The sequence below is a fragment of the Petaurus breviceps genome, unplaced genomic scaffold (assembly GCF_028583685.1).
Source record: "Petaurus breviceps papuanus isolate PSGF00001 unplaced genomic scaffold, PetGlider_PUasm1.0 90808, whole genome shotgun sequence".
Taxonomy (NCBI): Eukaryota; Metazoa; Chordata; class Mammalia; order Diprotodontia; family Petauridae; genus Petaurus; species Petaurus breviceps.
Window position 1 is genome coordinate 1,449,915 of NW_027187349.1, and position 21,382 is coordinate 1,471,296.

Consider the following 21,382-nt stretch of genomic DNA (forward strand, 5'->3'; position numbering starts at 1 on the left):
ATGACAGCTAACACTTATACAGTACTTATTATGTGCCAGACACTGTGCTAATTGCTTTACAATTATCATTTCATTAGATTTTCACAACAACCCTGGGAAGTAGGTACTGTTATTTTTCTCATTTTACAGATGAGGAAACTGAGGCTTAGACAGCTTAAGTGATCTATTGAAGATCACACAACTAGTGTTTGATGTCTGGTACTTTATCCACTGTACCATTTAACTCTCTTAAGAAGACTAATTTCTTTTCTTTTTTCTTTTTTTTTTTTTTTTGCTTTTTGGAGGGGGAAGGTAGGGCAATTGGGGTTAAGTGACTTGCCCAAGGTCACATGGCTAGTTTTTTGTGTTGTGTCTGAGGCCTCATTTGAACTCAGGTCCTCCTAACTCCAGGGCCAGTGCTCTATCCACTAAGCCACCTAGCCACCCCAAGAAGACTAACTTTTAAAAATCAGGTCAGAAAGAAATACTAACATGGTTAAATTAACTTCAAGATAATTCAAACATACATACACATTCTCTGAAACAAAAGATGAAAAGTGGAAAGTGACAGAATAAAAAGCTTCTTGATATAAATCTAGCTGTATTCTTAGTTTAACTTCAATGAAAGTATTGAAAAGGTAAAGTCATAATTTCTAATATTTCAAGTAAATTTTAGGATTGGTCACTAATAATAAGAGAAATTCTGATCAAAACAACTCTAAAGTTTTATCTCACAACAAGAAAACTGAGAAAGAAATAGTGCTGAAGGGGTTATAGAAAGACAAATCCTCTAAAGAACAAAGAGTGCTATTAAAAGCACTGTTTAATGCTAGCTATTAAAGCACCACTGGTGGAGGTGTGGATTGGTCCAACCATTCTGAATATCATTTTGGAATCATGCTCAAAAAATTACTAAAATGTCCACAGTTTCCATATCCTTTGATCCAGAGATCCCACAACTACACATATACTCTTAGGGGGTCAAAGATAAAAAGAAAAGTCTTAAATATAACAAAAAATACAAAGTAGCACTTTTTGTAATGCCAAAGAACTAGAAACAAGGAAGATTCCTATTTCTTGGGAATGGCTAAAAACAATTAGAACAGACAAATTTAATGCAACACTACCTCAAGAAACAGAAAAGTATGAGAAGACTAACATGAACTGATGCAGAGTAAGCATAATGAGGAAGACAAACACGGACTACAATAACGTAAATGAAAGAACCAACAAGAAACTGAACATTGTCATTATAATAATCAAGCAGAAAATTTTATCTCTTTTCTCTTCAAAGCTGTGAGGAATGTTACATATACTGTCATATTCAGTTGATATGTTGGTTAGTTCTACTGAATGGCTTTCTTTTTTTCCTTTTTTTATTCTTTGCTACAAGGGATGATTCTGGGTTGGGGAAGGGAGAAGAATATATTCAGAAATGAAGATAAAGTAAAAACAAAGACATCAATAAAAAACTTAAAATGGAAAAAAAAAGTGATATAGGATATGTACTCTAGCCTTTGACTAAGAAGGAGGTCATTAGGAAGATTAGAGAATAGAGAACTATGGTCAATGTGCACAAGAGTACATTTCTTTGGCACTCTAAGGGGCAAATCAGGCAACTACGATTCTGTAAGAAATGACCACAATTGTTAACAGAAAGTCAGGAGACAAGCAACCCTAGGCTACCTTTCTTATTTTCCTAAGGATTACAAACTGCCACAGAAAATTAATACTTGCTAATCAAATATACTACAACCCTGCTAGTATTCATCTGGATGCTAGTATTCATCTGACTCAAATATATACTAAAATATGATGACCCATATTCTTTGTGAAACAGAAATGTCCTTATTATGAGAAATTGGGTTGGGTGAAACTTTTTACTGAGATATCATTTTAGGAGATTCATAACTTTCATGTTCCAAAAGTTCACCTCTAAGTTATCTATTGAAACTTTATGTATAGATTTTCATACAGAAACATAGAAATAGAAATGACAGTTAACTTTGCAAGCTAGTCTCTGCGCCCACCCCCAAAAAACTACATCACTCATAATATAGTTGAAACAATACTACTGCAATACTAACAATCCAAAAAAAAAAAAAAAACACAAAAATTGAGTAAGAAATACTTTGAGGGCGGCTAGGTGGCGCAGTGAGTAGAGTGCTGGCCCCAGAGTCAGGAGGACCAGAGTTCGGTTCTGGCCTCAGACACTTAACACCCGCACAAAAGGACTAGCCATGTAACCTTGGGCAGGTTACTTAACCCCAATTGCCCTCCAAAGGGCAAAAAAAAAAAAGAATAACTTTGAATGATGGTGTTTCAGAAAAAAAGCAAGTTTAATTAGAGGATATTGTTGTTGTTCAGTCATTTTTAAGTCTTGTGTAACTCTTTGTGATCCCCATTTGAGGTTTTCTTGGCAAAGAAACTGAAGTGGTTTGCCATTTCCTTATCCAGCTCATTTTACTGACAAAGAAACTGAGGCAAACAGGATTGACTTGCTCAGGGATACACAGCTATAATTACATTTCTGAGGCCATATTTGAACTCAGGACGATGAGTCTTCCTGACTTCAGACCCAGTACACTATCCACTGTGCCACCTAGCTGCCCAGTTAGAGGATGACAAAAAGGAAAAAGACATGTTAAAATTCTTAAGGTCACCTTGGAGTTATTCCAAGGTTAGGAACACTAATATTCTAATATTTCTAACTTAATTTTGAAATTTGTGAACTCCTTATTCCTCACTGAGAAATATCACTTTTTTTATTCTTATCAACTAGGTTAATTAGGTTCATTTTGGAAAGGGGAAAAGGAAAGTGGGTTAACAATGTCTGTATCTCTAACTGTTAAAGAAGTTGCCTGAGGTAAAATTTTTTTTTAATGTGAAAGGGGAAAGGGCAGAATGATGCCCCCAAGAGAGAAGAAAGGAGTTGATACAAGAGAAAGAGTCAAATAATTCCCTACTGTTAATCACAAAGTGACATTAATCTAGGATAACTCACTACTACTTCATATAAAGGAAAGTAAGGAATGAGTATCCTTCAAAGTAAAACAGATTCAGGATAGATGAGGAGCAGAATTTAACTGATGCTTCCTATGTATTGGACCCTTCATGACTCAAGGATGCTAATTCAGATGAACTCATCTGAAGTGATATCAGTACTCCTTTCTTTTATAAATGACTTAAAAAAATGTTTGTACCTTTTCTACAATATGCATTAAGCAACTAAAAATTACAATTATCCCTTAGCAATAGTAAATGCCAAATAAATATTTGTTGAATGAATGTGTGAATGAATTCACCTTCTGAGCAGCTAGAGACTGACTACTTTCCCTCAGAGCCAAAGATGTGAAATACTGGATACAATGGTCTATCTCAGTCTGAGGTAAAGATGCCAGCAGCTGTCGAAGCTCCTCTTCAATGGAGTAATCCTGAAATAAAAGGGAAAGGAGGGAGAAGAAATGAGGGTCTTCAATCAGTCCAATCCCATGATATAGACAACCCAGTACAAAGCCTAATTATATCTCCAAAACTCTGATATCCAAGTTTTACGTAGAGGACAAACCAAGAGCCATTCCCTAATAGATAAGTAGTAGAAGGATATTTCAAAAGAAGAACTATAAACTGTCGACAATCATATGAAAAAAAGGTTTAATTTCTACTAAGAATAAAAACGCAAGTTAAAGAAAAACTGAGGTTTTATTTCTTACCAAGCAGATAAGCAAAGATGATAATAAACAAAACAGTCAATGTCAGAACACCTGTGGGAAGACAGAGATACTAACACTTTGTTCACTGTTGATTCTGCTATGAACTGGCCTATGAGTTCTTAAAAAAAAATTTAGAATCATGGGAGGAAAAAAATATACTGTTCTTAGCTTCTGACCTAGAAATTCTGCTACTGGGAAGATAAATAGATATAGATCTATATACCTATGGACAAAAATATACAGATCAATATATATACATCCCAAGGAAGTTTAATACAGAAGGGTATCATATAAACTAAAAAAAAACCATTTTTAATCATAATAAAAAACTGAAAACAAAATGACTGCCTATAAGTTGAACAATGGCTGATCAAGCTGTGGCATATAAATGTAACAGAATTTTACAATTTAGTACAAAACCAAGAATATGAAAAATATAGAGAAAGATGGGAAGACTTACAAGATGAGGGAAGTAAAATCAGGGTAATAATATGCACAATGGTTACAATAATGTAAACAAAACATTGAAAATAAGGCTGACTAATTTTAAGGAGCAATGAGCAATCTTGGTCCTAGATTAGGTGCTATATAAAGTTATTTATATATATATATATATGCCATATAAAGTTATATAGCAGAAACAATCATAATGTCTCCACAGGCTTTGCTTAATAGGATTTATTTTGTTGCAATGGGGAAACTCCATGACAGAAAAGGGATGTCTGGAAATGAATGATGTAAAAATTAAAAAAAAAAAAAAGTGCATTGGAGAAGTGGAAAAAAAAAGTACTATATTAGTTCCACAAGGGAAAGCTAATTGACACATAATGGCAACCAAGGAAGATTTCACGAAGAAAGTAGCATTTATGTTAGGCTTTAAAGAATGGTTAAGAATTCAACAGCTAAAAAATGTGGGAAGAAGGATCTTACAGATACAAGGAACAATAAAGACACAGACACAAAGGAAAACACAGAGCTTGGCTGCTTCTGCTACACGTTGGTCTTTTATCTAATCCTTGGGCCCTTGTTCTATGGTATCTCATGCCTTGCCAAACCTCAACGTGCCTTCTCCTCTCCTACTTGTATGCCAATTAGTTCCACTGTGAATTTACATTATCTGATCTCAACTAGATTCTTAAGAATGCATGGTGATCATTTTCTTCACTAATTGATATTATACTACTCTGAGTAAAAACTGTTATAAACCTTTACCAACTACGTTACCTCCCCATCTCAGCAAAGGATATTCTCTCTTACATTACTGAAAAAGTTGAGGTCATTAACTGAAAGTCACTACTCCACAACACAGAACTTCCCTAAATTATCAATATTCTTTCTTCCTTTTCTAAACGTCTGAGAAAGAAGTGTGCACTATCCTTGCCACAGATAAAGCCCTCTACCTGTGTTCTTGATCCCATTCCTCCACTCTCCTCTAGGAACTTATCCCTTCAATCATCCCCTTCAACTCTTACTTTTAAACTTTCAATCTTTCAATAGTTTCTAAGTCTCTCCTAAGTCTGCCTTTTCCTTAAAGGAAAAAAAAATCACTTGGCCCTGCTACCCCCCAACCCCTTCTCCCCCATTAAAAGTGCTGTATGTCTTTTCCCTAGCACAGTTAAACTGTTTTTAAAAAATCATCCAGTCTCATTGTCTTCTCTTCACTTTCCACCACCTAGAAACCTGGCCTCAACCACTCTACTAAAACTGTTCTTTCAAAGCTCACTACTGCTAATCTGATAGTATTTTCTCAGTCATCATCCTCCTGGACCTTACTTGCAGTTTTTGTTATTACTGATCATCCTGCTTCTTCTTCTTTCATGGCAAAGGAGAAAAGGGGATATAAACAAGAGATGTTACAAATACAAAAATGATAGCTGACTGGAGAATCAGCTGAAATGACAGAATTAGCAACTGATTTGGATACATGTGGTGAGAGAGTATGGAGTAGGAAGAAATTTTTATAGGTAGCAGAAAAGGAACCTTATGTGGGGGGGGATTGAATATTGGGGGAAAAACAGGACAATAGTGAGGAAAATACATCGAAGAAGATAGAAGAAGATGGGATCAATGGTATACATAAAGAGGTTTAAACTTGTCAAGAAAAGTCACCTCTTCCCTCAGAAACTGGAGGGAAGCAAGAGATAAAGGAGGATGATTTAGGGAAGATGTAAGATGAGAAGAAAGGCAGAGGAGGGAGCTTACAACAAATGGACTCCAGTTTTTTGGTGAACTGTGAGGAAAAGTTCTGAGAAGATGGAAATGCTTCACAACGCTTAAGGAGAAAAGATTTGGAATTGTAATGAGTAAGACAGAGAATTGGTTGATCAATAAACATTTATTAAGTGCCTAGAATATCCAAGTTTGGTGTTTAGTGCTTACTTAGTGCTAGGGATACAAAAAGAAGCAAAAAAAGGAGAGAAAGGAGAATAATTGAGGAATGTTGTAAAGGCAAAACCAAAAGATCATAGCAACAGAGAGCAAAAGGGACCGGGAAGATGATGGCTTCTACAGTGACAGAGAAGACAAGAGGAGGGGAAAGATAATGATTTCAGTTCGGATACTCAAAGTTTAAGATGTCTACTGGACAAACAGTTCAAGATATCTGAAAGGCTGCTAGAGATGCAAGATTGAAGGTCAGCAGAGAGACTGGGGTGGATACACAGATTTCAAAATCATCATCATAGACAAAATGAAATGGATAGAATCGGGAGAACACTGTATTATACATTAAGAACAATATTATAAGGATGATCAACTGTAAACAACTTAGCTACTCTGATCAAGAAAATTATTCAAGAAAATTCCAAAGGACCCATGATGAAAAATGCTATCCACTTCCAGAGAGAAGACTGATGAACTCCAAATACAGATTAAAGCATACTATTTTAAACATTTTTTTCTTGCTTTTTTTTGGTCTGTTTTCTTTTGCAACATGGCTAATGTGGAAATATGTTTTGTAGGACTTTACATGTCAATATCAAATTGCTTGTCTTCTCAAGGAATGGGGAGGGTAGTAAGGAAAGAGAATTTGGAACTCAAAATTTTTTTAAATGAAATTTAAAATTATTTTACTTGTAATCAGGAAATATTTAACAAGATAAATGAAAATATATTTTAAAAAATCATCATGACAGAGATGGTAATTAAATACATGGGAGCTGATCAGATAAACCAAGTGAGGCAGTATAGAGAAAGAAAGGTACCCAAGACAGAACCCTTTGGGACACCTATAATTAGAGGGCATGATCTGGATGAAAATCCTATTAAAGAGATTGAGAAAGAGTGGTCAAACTGGTAGGATGAGAATCAAGAGAGTGGTATCTTGAAAAACCTACAAGAAAAAAGAGTAACAAGGAGGAGAGAATAATGAAAAGTATCAAAGCCTGTAGAGGGGTTTAGGACAATGAGGACCAAAAAGGGTCAATAGATTTGGCAATTAAGAGATCACTGTAATTTTGGTGGAATGATGAAGTCAGGAGCTGGATGAGAAGAAGTTAAGAAAAGAAAAGAGAGAAAGTGGAGGCACATGTGATAGATGACTTTTTCAAAGAGTTTAGCCACAAAGAGCAGAAGAGAGCTAGGATAATGCGAAGGATCTAATAATAAAGTGCGGAGGATGGTCTGATCAAAGGCCCCTGTCTAGCCCAAAGGCTTAATGTTAAGAGTATCATTTTATAATGCTTTCACCTTTCAGAATCCCTATTATTTTTTTCATGCCTCAAGCCCAGATTCTTCCTCTTTGATTTTTTTCTCTAATTTCCCTAGTTGTTGTATCCTTCACTTATAAATCTGTATGTTTTATTCTCCCAACAGAATATAAATTCCATGAAGGCAAGGATTGCTTTATTTTTGTCTTTGTGTCCCTAATATCTAGAACCATAGCTTGCAGCTAGTGAGTGCCTAATTTGGTTTAAGTGACCAGAACCCAGGCTTCATGCTTTCAAAAACTGTGCTCTGTGATACCACACTTTCTCCCCCATTTTACAAGATTGTGGAGTAAATGAAGCAATAGAGCTCTAAGAGAATCCATTCAAGGACTTAGAGTTTTTGTTTTTTTAAAGTAATCGGGGTTAAGTAACTTGCTCAAGGTTACAGGGCCAGTTATTTCTGGGTGTGTGGCTAAGTATCTGAGCCCAGATTTGATCCCCAAGTCACCCTGACACTGGAGCCAGTGTTCTTACTCGCTGAGCCACCTGGCCACCCCTAAGCAATTGGGGTTAAGTAACTTGCTCAAGGTTACATGGCCAGGTGTTTCTGGGTGGGTGCTAAGTGTCTGGGCCTGGGATTCGATCCCCAAGTCATCCTGACACTGGAGCCGGTGCTCTTACTCGCTGTGCTACCTGGCCGCCCAAGGACTTGGAGTTTTATAGACAACATGGAGTCACTGAAGATCTCTGAGCAGAGAAGCAACACAAGCAGTTCTGTGAACTAGAGATATCTGGCAGCAGGATTTAGGATGGATTGGATGGAGGAGGTGGGGGGAAAGGCAATGAAAGGGGGACAATATTTCAATAATCCTGGATGGATAATAATGAGGGCTAATAATAGGGTGGTGGCAATGGGAACTCAATTCAATTAAATAAATATCAGGCACCTACTACATATAAGATACTAGGCAGTGGTAAAGACACAATTAATAAAAATGAAAGTCTATTCTCAAGGAATTTACATCTACTAGGACAATGAGCACACACTAGCTTTTAAAATGTGCATAATGAACAATCATGATTTCAGAGGATTTATGATGATATATATGCTATCTACCTCCTGACAGGTGATGGATCTGGGTGCAGACTGAGACATACATTTTTTGGGAAATGGTCAATGTGGGAATTTGTTTTGCTTGACTTTGTGTACTTGTTACAAGGGTTCTGGTTTTGGTTTTCAAGGAGGGACAGTAGATGAGAGGAAAAGAAAAAAATGTTTCGTTATTTTAAAAAGTAAATTAAAAAAGAAAAATGTTGTGGTTTACATTTTTGGTATTTATTTTTAATAGTCTACTTCAAACTGGTGCTCTCTTCTATGTTTAAGATAATGCTATGGAGAAGAAGGACACTGTTACTTTTGTGTAGGTATAACTAACAATAAGACACAGCTACAATTCATTCCATATATTATTAATGTGAATACTAAATTTTGACCCATGCTACATCCAGTTTATAAGACCTGCTGTTAACTGAAGTTCTAAATTTGTACTTCATTTCACCTTGAAATAAAGTGAGTTAGCCCACTTCTAAATGAGTTGGCTTATCTATCGCTGTTGTTTTTCAGCACTCATTAGTATGCCATATTTTACTAATTAATTCCAATATATTCTATTCATCTTCATATATCAAATACCAACTAGCTAAGTCTTCTAATTTTTCAAGTATCATCTGGAAAAAGACAGAAAATCAGGAAATATGTCTTAAAATACTGCTTTTTTTTTTTTTTTGCCTTTTGGAGGGCAATTGGGGTTAAGTAACTTGCCCAAGGTTACATGGCTAGTATTTTTGTGTGGGTGTTAAATGTCTCAGGCTGGAACCGAACTCAGGTACTCCCAACTCCAGGGCCGGCGCTTTACTCACTGTGCAACCTAGCTGCCCCAAAATACTGCTTTAAAAAACAAAACAAAACAAAACCAAAGGCAGAGATACGAGAAAAAAGGCCACAGAACAAAACCAATTTACTTGTTTGTTAATTAATGTACTTCTACCTCATTAAATACTAAGATTTTTATGTAAAATTTCATTTCTTAATTAGTATATCTGAATTGTTTTGTTGACAAGTTAATATAATTATAATAAAACTTGTTAAAAATACTGTTTTCACTGCTCTTATAATCCAAAGAAGTTAGATCACTTTGAAAGGAGTCAGATGATTTTTGAAGTTTACTTCTAATGACTATAGTAGTGGCAGGCACAGAGTCACCGCAGGAGAAAAAAATAATATGAAAAGAAAACACCTACCAAATGGATTAGGAGTCTTTTTGTAGGAAGGACTATAGTCATGAACAAACGACACACCACAATTGCTTTTACACTTACTCTTTATATGGTGCATCTCTACCCTCAAGGAAATGTAAATTTGTTTTAAGTTCTGCCTTTGTAACCCTAGTGTCTTGTATGAACAGTAATCATTAATAAATATTGGATGCACTGGGTTGTACCCTACCACCATATTCATGTTGCAAGTATAAAATTCTGAATATAGTCAACAGCAGCTTTCTAAAATCTTTATTTTCAGTTATTACATTCAAAGTAAAAATTATATATGTTAAGTTAATTTTCCATGTTCTATATTTCTTTTTAAACTTACTTCTTTTACTGCTGGCAAATGAGGTGGTGGTAGGAAAAAACGAAGATCTGCTTCCTTGCTTCGCGCCAAGCCAATAATAGTCCTCACATCACAGGCTTGAGCAATTGTCCTATACTGGTAATCTATGATAAAAGCACATCAAGTGTTCTAAAACTAGTCTCTGGTGGCTGTACAGAATAACAAAAATAATGTATGTAAAAAAATTTAGAAAATTATAAAATGATACACAAATCCACATAAAACTATTTAAATACATCTATATCTATAATGCTAAGACCTCAAAAATTACATGATTTATTTCATAGTTATCACCAAATATATCTACCTCAAGGCATAAATCTAAATATACTTTAAACTTAGAATAAACAAACAATTTGGTGGGTAAGAAATGGTGACTTTCTGACTTCACCTTCACTTGACAGTACCACTTTGAGATTTACCTCTGAAAAATAAATGCAACCAGTAACTGAAAACCACATGAAACAGTAAGGCAGATATAGCTTTTAAAGCAGCTTTTTAAAAGAAATAAATACCTAGGATACAATTCAGTACTTCTCATAATAATTATCAATTTTTTAAAAAATCAACCAATTTTCAATCTTAGCTTGAATTCAAATGCAGGTTTTGGAGTCAGAGGCCTTGGGTTCAAATCCTTGGGCCTGCCATTGGATGCTTATATAGTAAGTCACATCACCTCTCTGTCATTCACTTGTGAAGTGTTGGGGTTGAAGAAAATGATCTCTAATAAAATCTCTTCTAGGTCAAAAGCCTATGATCCTATGATAATTCTTGGCACTCTGTCATCAATCTTCAGGATTGCTCAGGGTCAAAATACTTCAGGTCAGTATCTCAATTATAGAAGTTGGCTATAACTTATCCCAGGCCTGTCTCAAAGGTGATTCCAGTCACTTTGACTAGAGTATTCAAGAAATAGCAGCCTTGAATTCAAACTGTCAGAGTTTAAAAAAGAAAACAAAACACATTCTTTACACCATGAAGGTTTTAAAAAAGTCTTCAATACACATACTCTTAATCAGACAATCTAGATCTTATTATGCTGAAATGAGTTAACGACCCTCCACACAAGGAAATGGCAGCATCAAGTTTTAATGAGCAAAAAGACCAAGAGTTTTCATCACGGGGGCGTCCAGGTAGCACAGCGAGTAAGAGCACCGGCTCCAGTGTCAGGATGACCTGGAGATCGAATCCCGGGCTCAGACACTCAGCACCACACCCAGAAATAACTGGCCGTGTAACCTTGAGCAAGTTACTTAACCCCAATTGCTTAAAAAAAAAAAAAAAAGAGTTTTCATCACGGAAAAAGCCAGTCTGAAAATGTTCCATTTATAATGAGTGAATACTCACCTTTTCTAACATTTTTAACACTAATATTTAAGTGTATGGTTTTTATGAAGAAAAAGTACCCATACTCTTTTTCTTCCTTAACCTTTAATCCCTCCTGTTGTTTTTACAACAGCTGTGTAAAAATCAAGATGACAACACTGCCATCTTTTCAAAGGTAGAGGTCTTCAAGGAAACGTTACCATGCCAATAATGGTTTGCTGCCATTTCTTCCACTGCCTGCAGTCGAACCATTTTGTCATCTGATTTGCTCTTCTTCAGCAACAGCCACAAGCCATATTCGTGATCTTCTAAATCAACTGTACTGAAGTGGTCTTTGTAAAGCAAAAATAAGAGTTAAAGAATCAGAAAACATTTTTCTTCATATTCTCTTAGCAAAAACAATAATCTATAAAGATTAAAAATGAAAGCTTTTGAGGGACTCTTTCTGAATTCAAGAATACACACATGCCTTTTGGTTAAAAGGAGTCCTAATATTTGCTTCTGCTGAAGTGTTTTTCAGTTGTGTCCGACTCTTTATGACACCATATAGGGTTTTCTTGGCAAAGATACAAGAGTGGTTTGCCATTTCCTTTTTCAGTTCATTTTATGGATGAGGAAACTGAGGCAAACAGGGTGAAGTGACTTGCCCAGGGTCACACAGTTAATACGTGTCTGAGGACAGATTTGAACGCAGGTAGATGAATCTTCCTGACTCCAGGTCCACTACTCTATCTACTGTGCCAACTAGCTGCCCAATCCTATTGTGTACCAATTTATAGCTTCCCAAAGGTAAAATGGGAAATATTTTGTGGTATCAAAAACATTATGTTCACTCTTAGGTACCACATCTCACCCATCAGATTGGCTAACATGACAAAAGAGAAAAATGATAAATGCTAGAGAAGATGTAGGAAAACTGAAATGCTAATGCATTGTTGGTAGAGTTGTGAACTGATCCAACATTCTGCAGAGCAATTTGGAACTATGCTCAAAGGGCTATGAAAATGTGCATACTCTTTGGCCCAGCAATATCACTTCTAGGGCTGTATCCCAAAGACATCATACAAGTGGGAGGAAGACACGCATGTACAAAAAATATTTATAGTAGCTCTTTTGTGGTGGTAAAGAACTAGAAATCAAGGGGAAACCCATCAATAGGGGAATGGCTAAACAAGTGGTGGTATAGGCAGAGGCCCGAAAGACAATGGGGGTTGGCGCAGAGGCCCAGATGCTGGGGCGCACAGAGGTCCTGATGAGGCCTGATTAACATGGTAGCAAGTTGACCCATCAACAGCAAGGGTCATTGCCTGGCCTATCACTGCAGGGCTGGGACTGGATGGTGCTAGGTAAGAGTAAAATGCAGGGTCCCTGGCAGTGGCAGTAGCTACTCCTGGGACTACCAACCCACAGCCTGGAAATTTAAAAAGCCCCTATCTGGACTTTCAGGGACCAGGATGGCAGAGTGAACCCCAGATGCTCCAATCCCCCCCTTTAGCCCTGAAAATATAGTAATTATTGCCCCAAAGAAAAACTTTAAACAGTAAAGGCTTGGGAACCCTAGAGGAAGGGCATGGCTAGGGTCCTGCCTCAAAATGGGTAAAAAGCAGACTGCAAAGACAAAGACTCTGGAGTCCTACTATTGTGAGAGGGAGGAACCAAATTCAGAGGGAGACAGTATTGACTTCAAACCCACAACTGAAGCCTCAACAGGGAACTGGTCTCAAGCACAGAAAGCATTCTTAGATGAGCTCAAAAAGAACTTTGAAAACCAAATTAGAGAGATAGAAGATAAAATGAATAATTCTTTTAAAATCAAAATTGCAAAATTAGAAAAACATTACAATGAAGAAAACAGCTCCTTAAAAAGAAAAATGTGTGATATGGAAAAGGAGCTTCAAAAACTAACCGAGGAAAATAATTCAGTAAAAGCTAGAATCAACCAAATTAACTATGAGGAACCAAGAATCAATCAAACAAAACATCAAGAATGAAAAATTAGAAAAAGAGGTAAAATATCTCAATGGAAAAATAACTGACCTGGAAAAAAAGATCCAGGAGAGATATCCTGAGAATCACAGGCCTACCAGTAAATCATGATGAAAAAATGAGCCTAGACAACATCTTCCCAGAGCTCATCAAGAAAAACTGCCCTGAAATACTAGAACCAGGGCGAAAATAGAAATCGAGAGAATCCACTGGTCACCTCCTGAAAGAGATCCCAAATTGAAAAGTCCACGAAATATTGTGGCCAAATTCCAGAACTATCAGGTAAAGGATAAAATACTACAAGCAGTTAAAAGGAAACAATTCAAATATCGCAGAACCACTGTGAGGATCACACAGGATCTGGCAGCTTCTACACCAAAAGACTGGAGGAACTGAAATATGATTTTTCACAAGGCAAAAGAGCTCGGGTTACAACCAAGGATCACCTAGATCTAGCAAGACTGAACACATTCTTCCAGGTAAGGAGATGGTCATTCAATGATATAATGGATTTCCAGACCTTCCTGATGAAAAAGCCAGAGCTCAATGGAAAATTCAACCTCCAATTACAAGACTAAAGAGAGACAGAAAGGTAAATAAGGAAAACACACACACACACACACACACACACACACACACACACACACACACTTGTTATTTAATAAGAGCAAACTGTAGACAAATAGAGGGTGTGGGTATAAATCACACAAAATGACGATTAAAAAAAACCTTATTGAGGGCTGCAAAGGGACTGCAATGGAAGAAGAAGAAAGAATGAAACAGAAAAGGGTAAATTATGCCCATAAAGAGGCATAAAAACAATATAGTAGAGGGAAAGAAGAGAGGGAGATGAGCATTATATGAGCGTTTCCCTCATTGGTTCTGGTGCAAGGAAGGAATAACACAACCAGTTAAGTATAGGACTCTTATCGAGAAGAGACACAAAACGAATCATAATAGAGGGAAAGAGGGGAGGAAGAGGAGCATTGCATAAGATCTGTTCTTGTCAATCTTGGTTTGAGAAAGAAATAACATACTACATTAAGTATAAAAATCAATTATATCCTACAGACAGTAGGAGGGAAGAAGGACTAAGAAAGGGGGGGTGGTTACAAGGGAAGGAAGAAGGGGGAAGGGGAGGAAAAGGGAGGGGGCCTGATAAGAAGAGAATACTGAGGGAGGCGGTGGTCAAAAGGAAAACTCTTAAGGAGGGGAAGGGAGAAGGGGAGAAAAATAAAAGCATAAACAGGGGAGGGAATAGGATGGAGGGAAAGAGACAGATAGTAATCATAACTGTGGACGTAAAGGGGATGAACTCTCCCATAAAATGGAGGTGGATAGCAGAATGGATCAAAAACCATAATCCTACAATATGCTGTTTACAAGAAACACATCTGAAACAGGGGGATACACATAGGGTAAAGATAAAAGGCTGGAGTAAAATATATCATGCCTCAGCTAAAGTAAAAAAAGCTGGGGTAGACATTTTTATCTCAGATAAAGCAAAAGCAAAAATAGATCTAATTAAAAGGGATAAGGAAGGAAACTATATCCTGCTAAAAGGCACCATCGAGAATGAAGCAATATCATTACTTAACATATATGCACCAAGTGGTATAGCATCCAAATTCCTCTAGAGGAAAAGTTAAGGGAATTAGAGGAAGAAATAGATAACAAAACTATACTAGTGGGGAACCTTAATATCCCCTTCTCTGAACTTGATAAATCTAATCTCAAAATAAACAAGACAGAAGTTGAGTTGAACAGAATTTTAGAGAGGTTAGATATGATAGATCTCTGGAGAAAAGTACTTGGGGACAAAAAGGAATATATCTTCTTCTCAGCGGTATATGGCACATACACAAAAATCAACCATGTACTAGGGCACAAAAACCTCACAATTCAGTGCAAAAAGGCAGAAATATTAAATGCATCATTCTCAGATCATGATGCAATAAAAATCATATGCAATAAAGGGCCATGGAAAGATAGATTAAAAACTAATTGGAAACTAAACAATTTAATCCTAAAGAATGAGTGGGCCAAACAAGAAATTATAAAAACAATCAGTAACTTCATTCAAGAGAATGACAATAATGAGACAACATACCAAAATTTGTGGGATGCAGCAAAGGCAGTTCTTAGGGGCAGTTTCATATCCCTGAGTGCATACATGAATAAAGTAGAGAAAATGGAGGTCAATGAATTGGGCATGCAATTGAAAAAGCTAGAAAAAGAACAAATTGAAAATCCCCAATTAAATACTAAATTAGAAATAATGAAAACCAAAGGAGAGATTAATAAAATTGAAATTAAGAAAACTATTGAATTAATAAATAAAACTAAGAGCTGGTTTTATGAAAAAAAAAACAATAAAATTGATAGACCCTTAGTCAATATGATAAAAAAAAAAAGAAAGAACAAGTTGTAGTATACGAATGTAGTGGAATACTATTGTGCTATAAGAAATGAGGAGCAGATGGACTTCATAATAACCTGGAGAGACTTACATAAACTGATGCTGAGTGAGGGGAACAGAACCAAGAGAATATTGTACACATTCACAGACACATCATATCTGTCATGACTAACTTTGATAGACTGGACTCCCCTCAGCAACGTGAGGTTATAAGACAACTCCAAAGGACTCATGATGAAAAAGGCTATCCACATCCAGAGAAAGAATTACAAAGTCTGAATGCAGATTGAAGCAAACTACTTGCTCTCTCTCTTTTTTCATTTTTTTTTGTCTCTTCTTCCTTGTTATTCATTCCATTGGTTATAATTTTTCTTTACAACAGACTAATGTTTAATGTGAAGATATATATAGAACCTATATTGGATTGCATGCCGCTGGGGTTGGGGGGAGGAGGCGGGGAGGAGGAAGCGGGGAGAGAGGATGGGGGAGAAAATTTGGAGCTCAAAAACTTGTGGAACTGAATGTTGTAAACTAATAGTAAATAAATTTAAAAACAAAACAAAACATTATGTTCACAAAAATCACTGACTTTAAAATCACTAATAAAAAAAGTTTCAGCCTACTACATGTCCACTGAGCATTCACTGCAGTAAATAAATTTCATTAATTCAAAAATATTATTAGGGTATTACTATGTCAATGCATCATGCTAGGCAAGGAGGTAAGCTAAAGACATAATCCTTGTCTTCAAGGAGGTGGTATGGTAAAATAATAATTATAAGATTTGCCAAGTGCTTTGCATAATCTTATTTGATCACAGTTGATAATAGTATCCATCTGATAAGTATTATTCCCTTTTTACTAAAGAGGAAACACAAGCTCAGAAAAGTTAAGTGATCTGCTCAGGACAAACAGCTATTAAGAGAGGAGGAATGTCAACATGTATTGTTCCTGATTTTAGTTTAGGCTCTTTCTCCATTATGCCACATTCTTGGACTCAAAATCAGGAGACTTGGGTCCCAGTCCCAGCTCTGCCATTTAAAAGCTATGCAACCAAGAACAAGCTATTTAACCTCTCTGAGTTCTAGTACTCTTATCTATAAAATGATATTTGTATTACCAACCTCATAGTGTTCTTGTGAAGTTATTTTTTAAGTCTAAAAGCACTCCATAAATGTGAGCTGTTATTATTGTTATTATTATTGAACTTACAATCTAATAGGGAAACTTCTAAACTTCAGGATACTTAGCTACCATGTCCTTATCATAAATAAAATACAAATTTATTGGTAAAAGCAGAAGTGATTATAAGCCACTATGAAATCAGATGAAATGAATTACTTCTAGTAGGAGAGATCAGGGAACAATTCACAGAGGAAGTGATACCTGAGTTAGACTTTGATGAACTCAAAGTATCCTAAACAGGTAGAGATTTGAGGAGAGGGAACCAAGTTCAGAGAAGTGTGTGAACAAAGCTAAGTAAGACAGTATGAAATAAGTTCTGGGGACAGTAATTTTTATCCAATTAAACTGAAGTGAATATGTGGCAAAAAAAAAATAGAAAAATAGGTTGGAGGCCAGTGTCACTGGACTGAAGAGTATATGGAGGGGAGTAAAGTATGAGAAGAATGGAAAAGTAGAAAAGATCCAGATATTGAACAGCTCTGAATGTCAGAAGTTTCAATACAAATAGGTCATGATTAATTTGAGTTTTAATAATATACAATTATATGGCTTGCATTATAAAATGACACTACATCACATTTAATGTGAACAAAAATTCAATAAATGCATGACATGTAAGCTAGTTGGGGGTTTTAGCATGTCATCATCAGTATGCACTTTCCTATCATCACAGGGGGATATGACACACTGTTGAGTACCACATTTTTTAAAAAAGGTCTTAACAAAATGGACAAATGGAAGAATACTTCAGATGGAAATACTATCAGTGAAACAAAGAAAAGGTCTACTATATTACATTACAAAAAAAATTTTATATCACTGAACAACATGTTATATTAACTATAAAATAGAACAAAATGTTGGAATGCCTGAATCCACAGTGAAGAATATTATAAATCCATGCAGGTAAAATTTTTGAAAAGGCAAAACTGCATGGGCTTTTTGCGGTTTGCAGACAACTACCAAGAATAAAATGTTACAATGATAGAAATTAAGTCTCTTTTAGATGTACAGATTGAAGACTGCAATCAAAAACACATTCCTGTTAGCAAAGCACTCATTCAGACAAAAGCTTTTTTTTTTGAGAAAGTAGAAAAAAAAGAGAAATGAAGTAGATAGTGAAGAAACTTTTACTGTATGCATTGGTGGGTTAAGTCGCATTAAAAACTAAGTTCAATTGCATAATGTTAAAATTACCAGAGAGGCAGCCAGTGTAGATGAGGTCATGGTAGTTAAGTATCCTGAAGTTTAGAAGAAAATAATAATAATAAAAAGAAATGATAAAATAAAATAATAATTAAGATTATTATTAAAATGTATATTGATTATATATTAATAAAATTATTAAAAGAAAAATAATAATAGTTACCAAAAATGGATATACTGATCAACAGATTCTAAAAAAAGGATACCGGAGGCAGCTAGGCAGCATGGTGGACAGACCTCAGGACCTGGCGTCAGTTCAAATCCCACCTCAGATAAGTCTAACAATTCAGTAGAGAATGGAATATAAGACAGAGAAACCTGGGGCAGGGAGGCCAACAAAAGAAGGCTAATGAAATAGTCCACACTTAAAGTAAAGTAAAAGGGACTACAAGAGGATGGTGGCAATGTCAGAAGAAAGAAAAGGAAGCATACAAGAGATGTTATAAAGGTAAAAGCAATAGGACTTGGCAACTGATTAGATATGTGGAGTGAAAAAAAGTAAGAAGTTGAGGATGACACCTAGTTTGTGATCCTGGGTGACTAGAAGGATGGTAATACTCTCAAAAGTAACAGAAAAATTAGGAAGACAGAAGGACTTGGGGAGAAAAGATAATAAGTTCAGTTCTGAACATGCTGAACATGAAGACAAAAAGACTTGGGGAAAAAAATAATAAATTCAGTTCTGAACATGTTTATAGGACATCCAGTTGGAGATGTGAGACTGGAAGTCAAGAGAGATCTTAAGGCTAGAAAGTAGATCTGGAAATCATCAGCATAAAACCTATAACTGAATCCATAGGAACTGATGAGATCACCAAGCAAAACAGTATATAAAGAGAAGAGGACACCCAGGACAGAACCTTGAAGACTCATGGTTAGTGGGTCTGACATGCATAAAGATCCAGCAAAGGAGAGTGAAAAGAAGTAATCAGACAAGTAGGAGAAGAACGAAGAGTGAGCGATGTGATGAAAACCTAGAGAAAAGAGATCATCCAGAAGAAAAGGGTGATCAACAGCATCCAAGACTGCAAGGAAGTCAAGAAGGATGAGCTTTAAGAAACAGCCATTAGATTTGTAGATTATTGGTAACTCTAGAGAGAATAGTTTCAGTTGAATGATGAAGTTGGAAGCCAAACTACAGAAAGTTAAGAAGAAAATGAGAAGAAAGTGGCAACACCAATTATAGAAAACCTTTTCAAGAAGTTTTGCCATAAAAGGGAAGATTAAATATGGGATGATCTCTAGTGGGAATGGATGGATAAAGAGAAGATTTTTTGAGGACGAGGGAGACATGGAGATGCTTGTAGATACTAGGAAAACAGCCAGTCCATAGGGCAAGATTGAAGATAAGTGAGAAAGTAGAAATGATAGAGAGGGGAAATTGATGGGATGGAATGAAATCATTTGTGCATGTAGAGGAGTAAGCTTTGTCAAGGAAAAGGTCTACTTCTTCATTTCAAAACAGGATAGAAGAAATAGTGGCAGAAGGCATATAAATTGAGAAAGAAGGGAGAAAAGAGAGCTCTTAGCAAATGTGAAATGGAGATACGGTTCTCAGCTAAGAAGTTAGAGGAGGCAGCCACAGGTGAGCAAGGATGAAAAGGTATGGAAAAACTGAGGTGGTGAGTGGGAGAGTTAACTGATTAAAGAGGTGGAAAAATGTCTTTCACCAGTGAAGACCCAGTTCATATTATTTAACACAAATTTGAAGTGGACCCACTCAATACAGTTTCATGATTTTCTCCAGATTAGTTCAACAGTACTTTAATATGAGAGAAGGCAGTGGATGGTAGGAGTAATCCATGGCTAAAGTTTGAAAGGGGAATATCAGCATAGGAACAAAAGGTAAAGGGCGGAGGGAGGAGTGGACGAGAAAGAATGAGAAGCAATAAGCATCTATATAGCACCTAGGATGTACCAGGCATTATGTTAAGCACTTTGCAAATATTACTTCATTTGATCCTCACACTGCTACCCTGGGAGATAGGTACTATTATTAGCCTTACTTCACAGTTAAGGAAACTAAAGCAAACAAATTAAGTGACTTGCCCAGAGTCACACAGCTATTAAATGTCTGAGGCTGAATTTGAACTGAGGTCTTCCTAACTCCAATCCAGCACTCTATCCACTTCTGTACCTAGCAGTCTCCAAGGGTCTCAAGATGATAGTGTAGAGTTGAACGGTTTTACCAAGAGATCAAGATAAAAAAGAGAGTAAAGTATAGCCAGTGCAATACTGATGATGTGGAGAGGGCTCAAGGGCTTGGAGGTCACAGTGAGGACAAAGAAAATGGTTAGGGGTTGTAAGGCAGAGAGAGAGATAAAATGATAACCAACTGTGATAAGAGAATTTCAAAGTTAAAGAAAAGGAAATTCAGATAAGAGGCATTAAGTATCTCTACTAAATTGGTAAAAATGGGATTGGTAAGGAAAACATGGAATCAAGAGATACAATTTTCTACTGTGGGATTAGGAAGAGGCAAGTATCAGGATGCCTTCAAGTGCTTACAAGGAGATCAGTGATGGACTAGAGGTAGAGAGAGAGTTCTGGTACAGGATGGTGGCCAACTATCAAAGAAGATGATGGATATGATCAGAAATTGAGGGCTTCAAACAGAAAAAAAGAGACAGGAAGGTTAGGAGGGAAAACAAGAGAAGGTGACACAGAATAAGCCATAAACATTATAAGAAAACTGTGCAGACTTTCAATCAGAGGTAAGCAGAGCACAGGACAAAAATCAAACAGAATGCTACAGGTACTGATAGAAAGTTACTTGCTCATAAATATACTGGGATTCTTCTCCAATATGCATATATAATCTAGGCCTGTCCAGGTATGGCTCCCAAAGACAAACTGGGATACTGACAATTCCAAAGGGAGAATGGATTTGGTAAGTGGTTGTGGTGGACCAAACCAAAAAGAGGATTCAAAGATAACTCAAGATGGGTGGCCAAGAGAAAGATAATTCAATTAAAAGGTCTACTTGTATTTTTTATTCTTATCTAATAACATATATACAGTCAATTCTTGATATTCACAACCAGATAATGTATTTAGCTTAAAAGTCAAATTAGGAAGATATAAAGTATGGTCCTAAGTGGTCAGGTGTCATGCAAGGTTAAAAAAAGATACTTTTCACCACTACCACTTTCAAAATTCAGGAAACAGGACCATGGCCCCCAACCTAGCCAACACTTGAATCTTGCTGGCAAGGTATAATCATTCTCTTCAACAGTACTGCTCATGCTTCAGC

General features: G+C 36.2%; 2 protein-coding genes across 9 annotated transcripts in view; one reads left to right on the forward strand and one right to left on the reverse strand.

The window, feature by feature from the left end:
- Positions 1-21,382, forward strand: part of GTF2H5 (general transcription factor IIH subunit 5) — a 229,815-nt gene that overhangs the window by 186,009 nt on the left and 22,424 nt on the right. The window lies entirely within an intron of this gene.
- The window catches only part of SERAC1 (serine active site containing 1), a 75,170-nt gene that overhangs the window by 38,265 nt on the left and 15,523 nt on the right, over positions 1-21,382 (reverse strand). For 6 of the 7 annotated variants that reach the window (XR_011164889.1, XM_069070318.1, XM_069070323.1 and 3 more), the window contains 3 exons: positions 11,534-11,665; positions 9,990-10,111; positions 3,285-3,413 (listed from right to left, as the gene is read on the reverse strand). Coding sequence is in view for 6 of the 7 variants with exons in the window: in XM_069070318.1 (XP_068926419.1) it covers positions 3,285-3,413; positions 9,990-10,111; positions 11,534-11,665 (383 nt within the window). In the remaining variant the exon portion in view is untranslated. The remainder of the gene's footprint in view (positions 1-3,284; positions 3,414-9,989; positions 10,112-11,533; positions 11,666-21,382) is intronic. The other variant, XM_069070321.1, reaches the window with a different exon arrangement.